Genomic DNA, 13329 nt, shown 5'->3' on the forward strand with positions numbered 1-13329 from the left:
TGCAAAGTTGTACCCAATATTTATTCAGTATATAAAATACGAGACTACTTCCTAATTCCACAGCATTGTTTTTCTACCTGTTCACTATCAGTGTCTTAAGTGATTTTTATTTTATCAAAAACAAGTCTTTTTTTCTATGTCTTCTGACAGTCAGAAATCTAAGATCACAATATTGTTAGTCATATTCTCTTACTCGTATCCTCTGCGTATCACATGGCAAAAACCTGTTCAGGAACTCTTCGTCAGATGGCTGAGGAACACAGACTGAAACGCATCACAGCTCCTAGGCCAGAAGCCGCCACACCCTGAACATCATGCCAACTCACATCTCTAGGCCAGAGACCCTGCTTTTTTCTAGAGCCTTTTCCCATAAAACCGTATAATTATCCCTTTTCAAGCCAGGTTCCACTTCATCCCTTTTCAAAAGCATCAAGTGAACCCCAAAACAAAGACAACAGAACTCTGAGTTCTGTTCCCAGTTCCACCACTACTTTCATGATCTTTGGGAAGAATTGTTTCTTCATCAGTAAAACTAGAACACAAACGCTGTCCTTATTTATTTGTCTCCCCCACTCTCCTCCAGGAAAACAAAATCACGCTCATTCATGCGGCCCACCCCCATAGAAGGAAAAATGTCCATTTTAAGCATTTTGAATTAGTTCTCTGAACTCAAGAAATCTTACGCTATGAGTTGTTCCCCTGCCTGTTAATCAGGAATAAAGCCAGTTTACAAATAAAGAAAACATCAGGCCACAAAGATACCTATTGCTGTTTGAAGAGCTGTGATTCAGTTCCAGGCCGATAAAACTGCCTTGATATTTATGGTCTCCCTCCCTTAGAATAGTAACATTCACAATCTTCATCATTTTGTTCCTTCATTCCAGGCCATGACTGGACATCGACATTATCAGGGAGTCCAAACAGGAGCATAGAATCAACCAACCTTCTTTAGCTCATTGTGTAGCAAGTCAGAAAATCAGGTCACAGGACAAAGCGTTACTTGATATAAGCCTGATCAGATGGACAGGCAGCCAAATTTTCTAAGAAAAAAAACAGACTAAACTACAAGAATTATCAGAGAAAAAGTTAACCTCACACAACACCACGTAGTCAGGAAAGATTTTGTCACAGTGTTCTTTGCTGGCTCCCACTAAAGGCAGTAAGAAGGGGAACAACCCAGTGACACAGGTTGACACAAAATAGTAAATGAGTCAAAATGCTTGCCATCAGCGCTTGACGTGAAAAAACTTCTGAGATGTTCTAAATTAAATGACAGAGGCCGGAGTGTGAGAGAGAGGCAGAAGAGTTAGTCTGTTAACAGCTATGGACCAGCTGACAAAAGACAGCTCACACTGTGTCTGTCGAACTCTAGATTAACTTCCACGTGGCTATTTCCACCATTATCCAGAAGACACAAGACAACAGGCAGGCGCCACAGGCCCCCAGGGGCCTCCGCTTCTAGTTTACAGGAATGACAGGCTTGTGGTTTCCACCGAGCCATGCTTCTAGTGGTTTACACTTCGCACCTTAAGACTGGTCTTTTATAGCTAGCATTTTTGGCTCAATGACACCTTTAAGAAAAACTTTCAGCCGTCCAAATTCTGTAACACTCTCAGATATACCACCCAAGCTTGGAGGAAAATTTCATCTTACATTCAGTTTCGGCTGATAGAATCTTCTTACACAAACTGACAACATTCATGTACTCAGCAAATATATTCTAAGCTCTACATTCCAAGCACTGTTGAAAGAAAAGCATTCTTGATGGGGAAAATAACCTGGGATCAAAAGGCACTGAAATCATGTCCAATGCGCATGTTTTAATAAAATCACACTTAGGGAAATAAAGGAGCCTAAAACAAACCTCTGAATATCCTAATCTTCAGTATTAGCCTCAAAATAGGGACTGAGCAATGCTTCCCAACAGCCCGAGTGGTTAATAGCAATAAACCTGAAGACAAACAAAACGGGACTGGAAACAATGAGCAACAAACCAGCTGCGTGAGGTCCATCCTGCAAGTCATTTCATCAATGAAATAGTGCCTGGAACATAGGAAGTTTGCAACAAAGTGTAGATTCTAATAAATTCCTCTGAACAGAATGTGGAGCCCTTCTCAAAACCATGCTCCATAAGAAGGTATTAATCAGTGGTCTGTTAAGAAAGCAAAACAAAATAAATCTGGGAAAGGTTGGATTAAACAATAGTACTGAGCACGTTGCTTTACTGAATGATTTTCAGAACCATTAATATGCTCTTCTGTGCAGGGGAAGTAGAGGGATGGAGGCAGGAAGATTCCGTGTGCAGCATTTTACCAAGATTCTGAACTCCAGGCACACGGTTTGAGAAACACTGATTTAGACTACTGATTTCCAGACTTTTGAGTTTCCACAAAGCAGTTTTATTTTAAAATTTAAAAATTAGGAACCCACACAGGACTGTCAACTTCTTTATTTTGACAAGCAAAAACATTTTTTTTTAATCACCACCCAGTATCACTGTCATTTCACTTTAAAAGTATCAGTTTACACCAAAAAGATAGGAATAAAGAACAGACCTTTAGATGAGATTAAATTAAATAACTAATTTTTAAACAAAATAATTTAGTGCTGTCCTTTCTCCCATGTGCCCACAGAGCAATCCCAGAACCTCTGATACAGACCTTTTCATCAAAATACAAATAATACTTGGAATTCTAGCATAGACTTTCTATCAGTGAGATAAGAAAACGTTACAAGTATGATCTCATTTACTTCAGGAACATTCAGGTCAGGAAAGATCTCGCGTACAAACTGGGCCAATGAAAGTAGCCACTGACCATTACAAAGTAAGAAAAGAATGAGTTAACTGAATAGAACTTTAAGAATAAAAGGAACAGAGAGATATTTATAGAATAGTTCTGAAAAGGAAATTATCCCAGGCCAAAGTTCTCTGTCACTGAATCCCAAGTCTTCAAAAAAAAAAAAAAAAATGAGATTTGAATTTATTCAATCAACATTACCAGCATTAAGAATGTATTGCTTTGCTTCCTTTAACAAATGAAAATCTTGGTATTGCTTTGCTTTACAATGTGCCCAATCCTAACATTTTCAAGACTGTTCATTATAAAATAATAGAGTCTGTACTCATGAAGGAGAGTCACTTCAGAAGGAAAATTTAAATCCCAATAAGGATAATTCAGGGGATAGCACATGATTTTCTGTGAAAAAACTATAGAACAAAATTCTCTTACGCAAAATCCAAAAATACCCCAAAGCTCAAATCACTAAACCATAGATAGTAATAAACATGAATGTTTCATTTTACAGAAAAGGAAAGTTTCATTGTACAGAAAAGGAAAACTAAGGCCCTTGAAAGAGTCAATAATTTGTTTAGATTAAAATAAAACATTTTCCCCCCACAGTGCTATAGTACCATTTATATATAATTAATAAAATCAATAAAACCACTATAGAAAAGGCTGGTAACAGCTGTGAAATGAGGGCTATTAGATCTACAGCTTGCAGCCAGTTTATTCTGAAAGCCCTTTCCTACCATTTTTAAACATAGCTCAGACCCCAAATGGGCAAAAAGACATTCACTCTCATCTTGAGATAGCTACATCATCGTAATGTTTAAACAGAAAGTGAAAAGGAGAAAATATTTAAATCCTAATTTCACTACTCATTTTATGAATTTCTTTACTTCTTCCTGCACATAGCCGGAGTACTAGAACGGTTCCTTGAAAAGAGTAGGCACCAGCAAAATTATTGAATGAATGCAAATAGACTATTGCTATTACTGCATGATCTAGTGCCTATTACGTTAATGTTATTATCAAACAGATTTCCAACTGCTATACTTCACAGAGTGTATGTGTGTCCCCAAAGAAATATCCAGACTCAGACTCGATTACATTCAGGAATAGAAACAGACATACATACCCTTTATAGAATTAGTGTTGGAGGGTGACACAGACCTATGTTACACTGCTAACCTGATTAAACACCTTGGGAACTCTGAATCTCCTCATCTAATGTTGACTGTATGTTACAACAGAACGCTAATGTAACATTAAAACTAGTCTCCCTCATCGAAACAGCAAACTACACTTGGCACAGAATAATGAACCAATAATTTTAGTGATGAGTAAAATAAGATTGAAAAATTTAGGGAATTAAACACTCACATGATTTTCACTTATTAATATTATTTTCAACCATTTTTTAATGTAAAACATGCAAATTAAGACTAGCAGTGAAAGCTAACTTGCTTAATTTTCCTTTTACATATTATTAAACAAAAAGTAAATGTGCCGTATAGTTTTCACACTACATCAGCAATCAAAATAGAGTTTTTCAAACCAACAAGCTCAAGGTACAAAACTGCCCTTCCTCAACCTAACTTGTCTTTAAGTAAGTACATTAATGCCTCTAAACATTCGCAGTGACCATATTACAAGATCAGAACCTAGTAACTGGCACTGTAAATTACAATCAAGGAACCAACAACTTACTAAATCTGAGAATAAAGTACTTCAGACTACCACTTAAAGTACAAGCAGCAGTTAAATTCCATTCAACAAATTCAGTTACAAATGATGACTGAAATAACTTTGCTTAAAAAGCCCATCAGCTGTTCATCTGGAAGGCAGGTGACTATGGGAAGCTCCACCATTTATAAGCTGTCAGATAGAGAAACAAAGTCATCTTCAAAAGCAAGAGGCTCCAACTCTGCGTGCCACTAATGGTAAGCGGTCCAGCAGACCATTTCTGGGAGCCAACCTTTCTTTTTTACTCATTAACCTACAGGTCTGTGCTTTGTTTTATGAACACTAGTAGGCCCATGATTTTCAACATGTATAAAAGCAGAAAGTGGCGAGAAGAAAAAGCCTACAATTACAATTTCTTCATTCAACAAATACGTATTGAATGTACCTGGCACTGTTCTAAAGACTGACTGGAAAAGAAGTAGCAATAAGAGTGATGAGGAAATGGGAAATTTAAAGGCATAGAAGAACTTTAAAGGAAAAGAAAAGCAAATCTAAAGGACAAAGAGTGCATCTCAAAATACGTGAAAAGTACTGCACGAACGTAGTGAATAACAAGCAAGAGGAAAGAAGGGTGAATAATAAAACGGGAAAACGTTTTCCTGTCTGACTAGCAGGCATTCTCAATGAGGACAACACAATCATCTAGGGGACATTTTGGACATCTATTGAAGTGTTTTCGTTTTCAGAGTGCAGAAGCCAGGAAAGCATAGGAAACTCCAGCACAAAGAAATGTCTCTATTCTCAAACTTCACACGGACAGTTAAGTAGATAAAAAAAATCTTCAAAACTGTCAAAGCCTAGGACCTAGCTCCATTCTACATATAAATACCAAGTCTTTCTGTATAATTTTAAGAGGCACTAAATGCTCAGAAAAACAACTACTGAATAAAGTGAGAGAAAACTGCACTTTATTTGTAATTTTACCAAGAACTGTTCACCATTCTGGTGGTTTGCTTCTCATGGTATTTAAGCTACAAATACCCTTAGAGCAGTCTACTTGGGGAGCTGTTTAAGTTTATGCCTGGTGCCAACATCTACTACAATACAGATATCGTTCTGTTACGGACAACTTGAGTATTGACTCTGAAAAAGGCAGAAAAGGGCATGTAACCATGGGATTTTTTCTTTATTTTGAGAATGTAAATTCTAAGCATGGTAAAAGTAAACATAATGAAACTTTTACTGGAAGGTGGTTCTCTAGGTTTATTCAAATCTGCACATCAGAGGCAAGGAGATGAAGATAACCTCGTCTAGGAAAAACTTCCTCGTGACACTTGTTGAAATCATCAAGGAGAGAGATTACCCATCTTAACAAATTTTCAAGGAAAACAAAAAACATACTGCCTATTTTGGGAAGAGGGGCTGGACAATCTATTCAACAGACAAGAAAAGTGTGCCCAGTTTAAAATCACCAGAGCCAACTAACTTCTATTTGATACACACTCATCTGGACACCTCTAAGGAACTTTGAACTGCTAACAAGAGTTTAAAAATCTTTCAGAATCTAACCTAAACTTCTGCATGTGAAACTATCCCTAAGAACGATCTAAAATGTTTCTACTAGGTCCTAAGGCCCTATTTCTCTACAAAGATTGCTCATTCCTACACTACGTTTCAATCAAAGACGACAGAGTTCCATTTCTCTGAGTGCTCATTCAAGCTTCCAATAAGGGCTCCTGAGTGTCATTTTACAGTGAGATATACGAAGGCAAACTGAGCCGGTCCGATGACGTGGCACCAGTCACATGAAGAATTAGTATTAGAACAAGGATTGATAACTTCAATTCACCCTCTCCACCATCAGTTTGAAGAAACTAAGTTTAAGCACAGAATTTCCTGAGCTCATGAAACTGAAGAGCTGTAAGAGAAACACAGAAAGTGAAACTTGATTGATGAGCTATAGAAAAACTACAAGTTGGGCTTGCCTGCTTTCTGTTTTATTTTGAAACTAAAATTTCCAGTTGTCTTAGTAAGTTACACACAATGTTACTACCTAAGTTACTTCCCAACTGACAAAAACTTTGGATACCTCTCTTTTAGAAGTTACCCTACAGTGTGTAACTTGAGAGGAGTGAGTGATCCAATTCCCCTGGTCTCAGTAACTACAAAGAGAGAAAGTGACCCCAGCAGTTACTGCTATAATGGAACAGCAGTCATTAACCACTATTCTAAACAATCCTTCCCATCAGGGCTTTGGCTAAAACTATAAGGTCTCTATTTTACTGAAAACTCTCAGGATCCCCAAATCGGAAATCAAAACTATATCAGGACAAAACCTTAAGCATCCCTGACTTAAGAAGGCAATGCCTGGCGGCCGGATGGCTCAGTTGGTCTGAACGCAAGCTCGGGTTGCCAGTTCGATTCCCACATAGGCCAGCGAGCTGTGCCCTCCACAACTAGATTGAGGGATGACTTGGAGCTGATGGGCCCTGGAAAAACACAGTTCCCCAATGTTCCCCAATAAAATTTATTTAAAAAAAAAAAAAAAAAAGCAATAACTATGCTTTTGTCCTTCTACATCAGGGTTCCTCAATCTCAGCTCTCGATATTTTGGGCCCCATTATTCTTGGTTGGGGGGGGGGCGGCGGGGAGGGCTGTCCTGCGCATTGTAGCATGTTTAGCAGCACTACTCCACCCACTAGATGCCTGAATCAATCCGCTAGCTCCCCCAGTTGTGACAACCAAACTGTCTACAGACTCTGCCAAATGTCTCCTAGGGAGAAAAGTGCCCTTGGTTGAGAACCACTATTCTAAGCTGTCTCCTTTACTGCTCATCGTTAAGCTGTGGAGAGATGAACAAGTCAGCATCACAGGCTCATTCTTAGGTCCCTTCTAGCGTGAAGATAGAGAATAAGAAGCAATCCACACCTTTCCTCTTTTAATAAAATAGCCGTCTAAAAGCCCTTAGCATCCTCTCCCTGAACATACGTAAAGGTCATAAAAAGCCAACTAAACATAAAGAAACATGAAGTGTTAGCATCCAATCAGTACTTCCCCCCAAAACACAAGGCATTTCACCCGCAGTGAGTTTAAATTTTTATTCTTCCCCATACTGAAAAAGTCCCAGATTTCCCCAGTACGTACATGTCTATTTATCAGCAGAATTTCAAGACTAGAACTAGCTTTCTACCCATAAGAATAGATATTTCTTATTTCCAGATTCTTGCAGGTAAGCTATTGCTATATTACGTTATTATACTAAGCTATTGCTATTGCTATATTACGTTATTATATTAAGCTATTGCTCTATTGCTATATTACATTAGGTAAACTATCGCTATGGCTATTTACTGACAGTGCCTGTTCAAACTTCATGTGATAGACAGAACCTGCATTTTGTACCACTAAAGCCTTTTAAAGATCTCACAATACTAAAGCCACTACTTTTTAAATAGAATTATTGGGTATATTCAACTCATCGTATTACTTATTCATTCAAGAAATATTTAATGAGCAACTGCCATGTAGAATCAGAAAGATGCTAGATAACCAAGTAGACTTTTTAAGCTGCTAAGTCACCAATAGCAGAATTTAAGTTAACCTAACAATTAAAACCTCTCAAACGCAGCTCAAATCACTAAATTCCTTCCCCCAGTTCAATAACACTACCAATTTACTCAGGCGCAGCTCTGGGATCTAAGAATCATGCAACTTAAAAAGCAAGGCCAGTGAGCTTAGAGTTTTAAGAATCACAAAGTCTTTAAGAAATCTACTTTTTAGCTACTCTTATCAGAGAGCGGTTAGAAAGTTCTCCTGTATTAGATGCATTACAAGTACCCACGGCACAATGATAATGACCTGTGGAGCACCAGGTCAAAAGCCAAGCTAAGTAACATGACTTATTAATAAGAATGACATTTTATTAGGTCAAAGAAGGTGATATAATAAAGAGATGGGAGAGGGAGAGAGCCTGCTCATTCCCTCAGGCGGCGCCTCAGAGGTGAGCAATACTCTGGCAGGCCTTAGACTGGTCTCTTGTCTCGATTTGGATACTCTGATGTCCATACAACACTTAAGAACCTCATCAATACCACAAGTAGTTTACCCTGCATATGATTTCTCTCGCCTGTTTAATGACTACCAGATTCAACCTCATAAGGTAATATTCCCTGGCCCTGATTTAAAGGGGGTGGGGAGTTAGTACAGGGATGCACTGACACCTTTACATTCTGTGACACAGCCCTCGATGCAGCATAGTCACTCCATCACTTTGACGTTACACTGTCTCGCAGTAGGACAGGCAGGTGAGGTAGAAGGTTCTGTTGTTTTGAAAATAATTTTAAGTTACTTAAATATTTCCTCTATCAGCTGACGATAAAAAAATACACAATACCATTCTACTCCATCACATATAAAGTTGAAACCCTGGAGTTTCAGACCACATAATCAAAATCTCTTATTTTAAAATCCAAGTTTAGTACTCACTAAATTTTATTGACGTGAATTGATTTCTAATCATTAGGGTGCTTCCAGTATATCAGTATTCTAAAGAGAACTATAGTTTTCACTGTAAACAGAAAAACACTCTTAAATAGACAAAGAGATTTCCAAATCAATATTCACTTCTAGAACGTAGACTCTTTTGAAGCCGAACAGGTAACAGTAGCACTGATCATTTTCATTGTAAAATTCCCTTCATGGTTTCCCCACATTTCCTATCTTCCTTCTAAATGAAACTTTTGTTCTCTTATCTGGGAGGATCCAAACCAGACACACGAAGCTAAAATGCATAGATTAGGATCAGCAGTAAGGAGTTACTGCACCAAATTCATTCAACCGAATGTGGCTTAACCTGGATAGCTTTAGGCATATTCCAATTTCTCCCTGAAGTTATAGCCAAAACTATTTCTTCTAATATAGACACTAATCTAGAGTAGAACTGACAAGAAAAAATGATAAAAACCTAAGGTAGTTTCAGGGCAAACGTTAGGTAAGCTATTGCTATTGCCTATACACACTGCCAAATGTATCAAGAAGAGCTGTATCCTAGAGACTGCAGAAGGGAAAAGTTGTAAAAACCTAGCAGCCTAGTCCCACTAACACAATTATGACGCTGCTATGCAGTGAATAAACGGGCAAGACGTGAGATGGCTGTGAAGCAGTCTTTCCCACTGATTGGGAGAAGAAACTTACCTACGAAGCTACAGCTCATTAAAAGCTGATGTAAAACTCAGTACTCAGCCTCAGGTGTTCAGAGGACAGCACTCATGGGTGATGGTTCCCGTGTTCCAACTTGCACAAAAGTACCCCCTTGAAATGCAAAATAAGTCAAGACAAAGAAAAACTTTATTTGTGTGAAGCTGGGTCTTCAAAAAGACATGCAGATTTCCCAAAACTGTCATCCAGCTGAAGAAACAATGCATTCCTAATGTATGCTGAGTCCTTACAGTGAGGGAATCTCAAGTTTATATAAAAAATTATTTTAAAAATCTTTTCAGTGTGTCCTATACATATGAAAAATCATACTACTGACTTTTTAACAGTGTTTGAGTTCGTGTTTAGATAGCAACAGAGACAGATTCGTACTGAACCAGCCACTTACTGACCTGTCATTCTTCCAACCAACATTTTCCAGATGACAGTCTGGGTTCAGGATATAGAAACGGTCATGAAACAAGATGAAGCTCACTGGCTGATCTACGCATCAAAACTCTACCCCTGACATCACTGCACCTTTTCTTAAAAATGCATAAGTGACTTCCTAAATGTTTCTCTCTTCTCCCTCAAGGCACTCTTCCTCTCCTGCCTCAGTCTACGCTGTTCTCCTCAATCTGGATTCCACCCAGCCCACAGAACTCAATTTAAAACCCATCTCTCACTCTTTCCTTGGCCTCCCCAATGCTAGCATACGGTATCTCCCTCCCTCTGAATTCTAAAGCACTTCTTATCTATCCCCATTCACGTTTTATTGTTAACTATTCCAGTTTGTCTGGTCTTTTTGAGGTCCCTAAGGGCAGGAAGCACACATAGTCCTAGGTACTGCCTTCAGGACATCCAGCAGAGAACCTAGAAACTTGTGGTATGTAGAAGCAGTCCCAGTCCCGTTAAATTCAATTGTGTTAGGCCTCAATTTACAAACCTGGCATCAGAGATAATAAATCAGACTAAAAAGATCAATAACTTCACCGCTGGGCATCAAACTCAGGTTTAGAAAAACACCTAATGTCTTTCAAATTATCCCTTTTCAAGAGCACTTTACAGTGAGGACTTCAGGTGATTTAAAAAATAAAAAAAAAGTTGTGGAAAATTAGGCTGTTTTCTAGCTCTTAAAGGCAAATAAGTAAACCACGATTAAAAAGACCAGAAGAACTAAGGTCACGATGTTCAACAAAGCATCACATTCAACAACATGTCACTGGTCACACACATACTGGACAAATCCCAGGCTCCATCTTTGTTGTCAGCGAGATTTCTGGGGGCTCTGATGTCCACTGGAAAAAAACAAGGTACCTGCTCTTCCCAGCACTGAAACATGGCACAAAGCACAGGTGCATGCACATACAAATCGGCAAGCAAACTAAGTAAAAGTAACAAGCATACTGACAAGAAGAAAATTCTGAGATGTTTTCAATTAAAATTACAGAGGCGAGAGTGACAGACAGAACAGTTAGCCTGTTAATAGCTGTGGACCAGCTCTGACAAAAGATTGCTCACATGCCTTCCATTGCCTGGAGGAATTTGGGATTAATTTCCAGGTGGCTATTTCCGCAGATTATTCCAGCCAAGCACCCCTGACCTCCAGGAGCCTCAGCTTTTTGTTTACACGTGGGCTTTCCGGACTGCTGCCCACAGCCAATCCACAGGAGGGGACATTGCTTCTTGTGGACTCTGAGCCTATTTCAGAGCCGGCCCCACTTCCCACCCCATGCGTATAGCTAATGGAATGTAAATTCTCTCAGACAGTTTACACCTTTCTTCCCCCTTCCTGCTACCTGATGTATAAAAAAAAAAAAAAAAAAAAAAAAAAAAAAAAAAAAAACCTTGCAAAACTCCGAAGGTGATGGACATGTCTTCTTTCCTACCAAGCTGGTGGTTTAGACTCAATGCCCCAAGACGGTCTTCTCTTTTGTCTGGCAATGGCCTAATAAACCCTTTCCGTGACAAAGACTTGAGGCCTAGGCCAGTGAAGTTCAAATTTTGTGTTTCACAAGATGAAACCATGAAGTTGGGGCAAACAGAAAGGAAAGAAAATGCCACAAAAGCCTTTAAAAAAAAAAAAAAAGGTACAACTTTTAGGTGAAAAGGTTAAAATACCCTTTAGGCGTTTATTCACAGGACTCCACTCGTGTGTCTAATAAGACACAGACATACTTTAATTCACTAGGCTTTCTCATAGGTTGTATCTGAGACACTATACAGTTCAGTTGTTAGGGAGACACCCTGTCTTAAGACGGAACCTGGATACTTCCAAGGAAAAGAACCCTAACTCATTTCAAAGATGGTTGGCCAAAAGATTCCTCTTCACCCAGGTGTGTCTCCCTGAAATAACTATAACCCAACCCCAACAGCTTCTGGGGTTGGCCGGCATGCTGCAGAAGCGCTTTCTTCACTCCCTCTCTAGGGACGGACTGACCGTCTGGCAGAAACTGGTGAGAACCAATTAATGTCCGAGGATGCCGTCCCCAGCATCCTGCCCTGGATCTTTGCATTAAGCGACAGAACGGGGCAGGGGCGGGGCAGGTAAACGGTGCTCAAGATCCTGGCAGCCCAACAACCAAAATAACCAAGTTGAAACAACATGTCCTGCCTTCTTCCTAAAGCCATTTCCTCCGATAGTGAGGAGGGAGCGCAGTCTGCGAGTCATGAGTACTGTTTTCACTTTCACAACAACGCTGGGAACCACTGAAGAGCAAAATCCCCCTCCGCCCCAGTTACCTTCCAACCCTCTGCTTGCCGTGCTTCATTCCCTAGAGACAGCCGAATAGAGGCCATCCTCATCAATCCGCTATCTGGCTTCATTAAGGACAGGGTGTGGGGGGAGGGTCTGGGGAAAAGTGGAAAAGGAAACAGAGGAAGGTGAGAAGCTGCAGCAGAAAGAGTCTCGATTAGGGGCGAGGTCACTGTGGGAAGGACACAAGGTGAGGAAGAGTGCAAGGAAATCAAGGCGAGTTGTCAGGGGAGAGGACTTGCTAAGGAAGAAAAAAGGTGGAGGGGGCAGGTCAAGAAAGGAGAGGGAGTGAGGGGCAGGTGGAGCGTCCGAGGGGGAATAAAAGGCTGGGCGGGAGTTAAGGAGCAGCCAGGGCCGGGACGCCCGGGGTCTGGGGTCGGCGACCAGAGACAGTGGGCAGCAGCATCTGGGAGACCGATTTCAAGGGTGTGAGGGGAGCTTAAGACCCACTCCGGGACTTCGGGGCGAGGAATCCACGCCAATGCCAAACGCAGGGGACACTGGGCGCTTACCGGTAGTTTGGGGCTGACCTCGCCCTTGCAAAAGTGGCAGAAAAACCGATGCGCGGCGACGGTGGCGCCTGAGCCCGCCCCGGCCGCCGAGGCCTCCGCCATTTTTCTCTTCCGCCGCGGCGGTCCGAGAGGGCAGCCGGCCCGTCCCTCGCCAGGCCGCTACCTCCCGGCTGCAGTCGCCTCCGCTGCCGCCTCGGTCGCCGCTTCCTCACTCTGCCCGGCAGCTCCAGAGCCCAGGTCAGTCACGTGAGGCGGCCGGGCGTCGGCGCGGACTGCGACCCCAAGGCCCGCCTCCAGCACTGAAGAGGCACAGGAAGGAGAGTCCGCCCGCCGGCTCCTCCGACAGCCTTTCGCCTGTCCTCCAACCTACCAGCGAGAAGAGAGAAAGAGCGTCTCCAGA

The 13329-nt window shown here is 40.9% G+C and overlaps 1 protein-coding gene across 3 annotated transcripts in view; it reads right to left on the reverse strand.

Annotated features, from left to right (window-relative positions):
* RNF115 (ring finger protein 115) overlaps positions 1 to 13287 on the reverse strand; it is a 55152-nt gene extending 41865 nt beyond the window's left edge. The window contains exons 1-2 of one of the 3 annotated variants that reach the window (XM_074318755.2): positions 12930 to 13247; positions 9663 to 9779 (exon numbers count right to left, since the gene is read on the reverse strand). Coding sequence is in view for 1 of the 3 variants with exons in the window: in XM_019739910.3 (XP_019595469.1) it covers positions 12930 to 13031 (102 nt within the window). In the remaining 2 variants the exon portion in view is untranslated. Of the gene's footprint in view, positions 1 to 9662; positions 9780 to 12929 lie in introns of all 3 variants that reach the window. The other 2 variants (XM_019739910.3, XM_074318754.2) reach the window with 2 other exon arrangements.
* Between the last annotated feature and the right edge of the window lie 42 nt (positions 13288 to 13329).

The sequence above is a fragment of the Rhinolophus sinicus genome, chromosome 7 (assembly GCF_057876585.1).
Source record: "Rhinolophus sinicus isolate RSI-liver-muscle chromosome 7, RSI-T2T, whole genome shotgun sequence".
Lineage (NCBI taxonomy): Eukaryota > Metazoa > Chordata > Mammalia > Chiroptera > Rhinolophidae > Rhinolophus > Rhinolophus sinicus.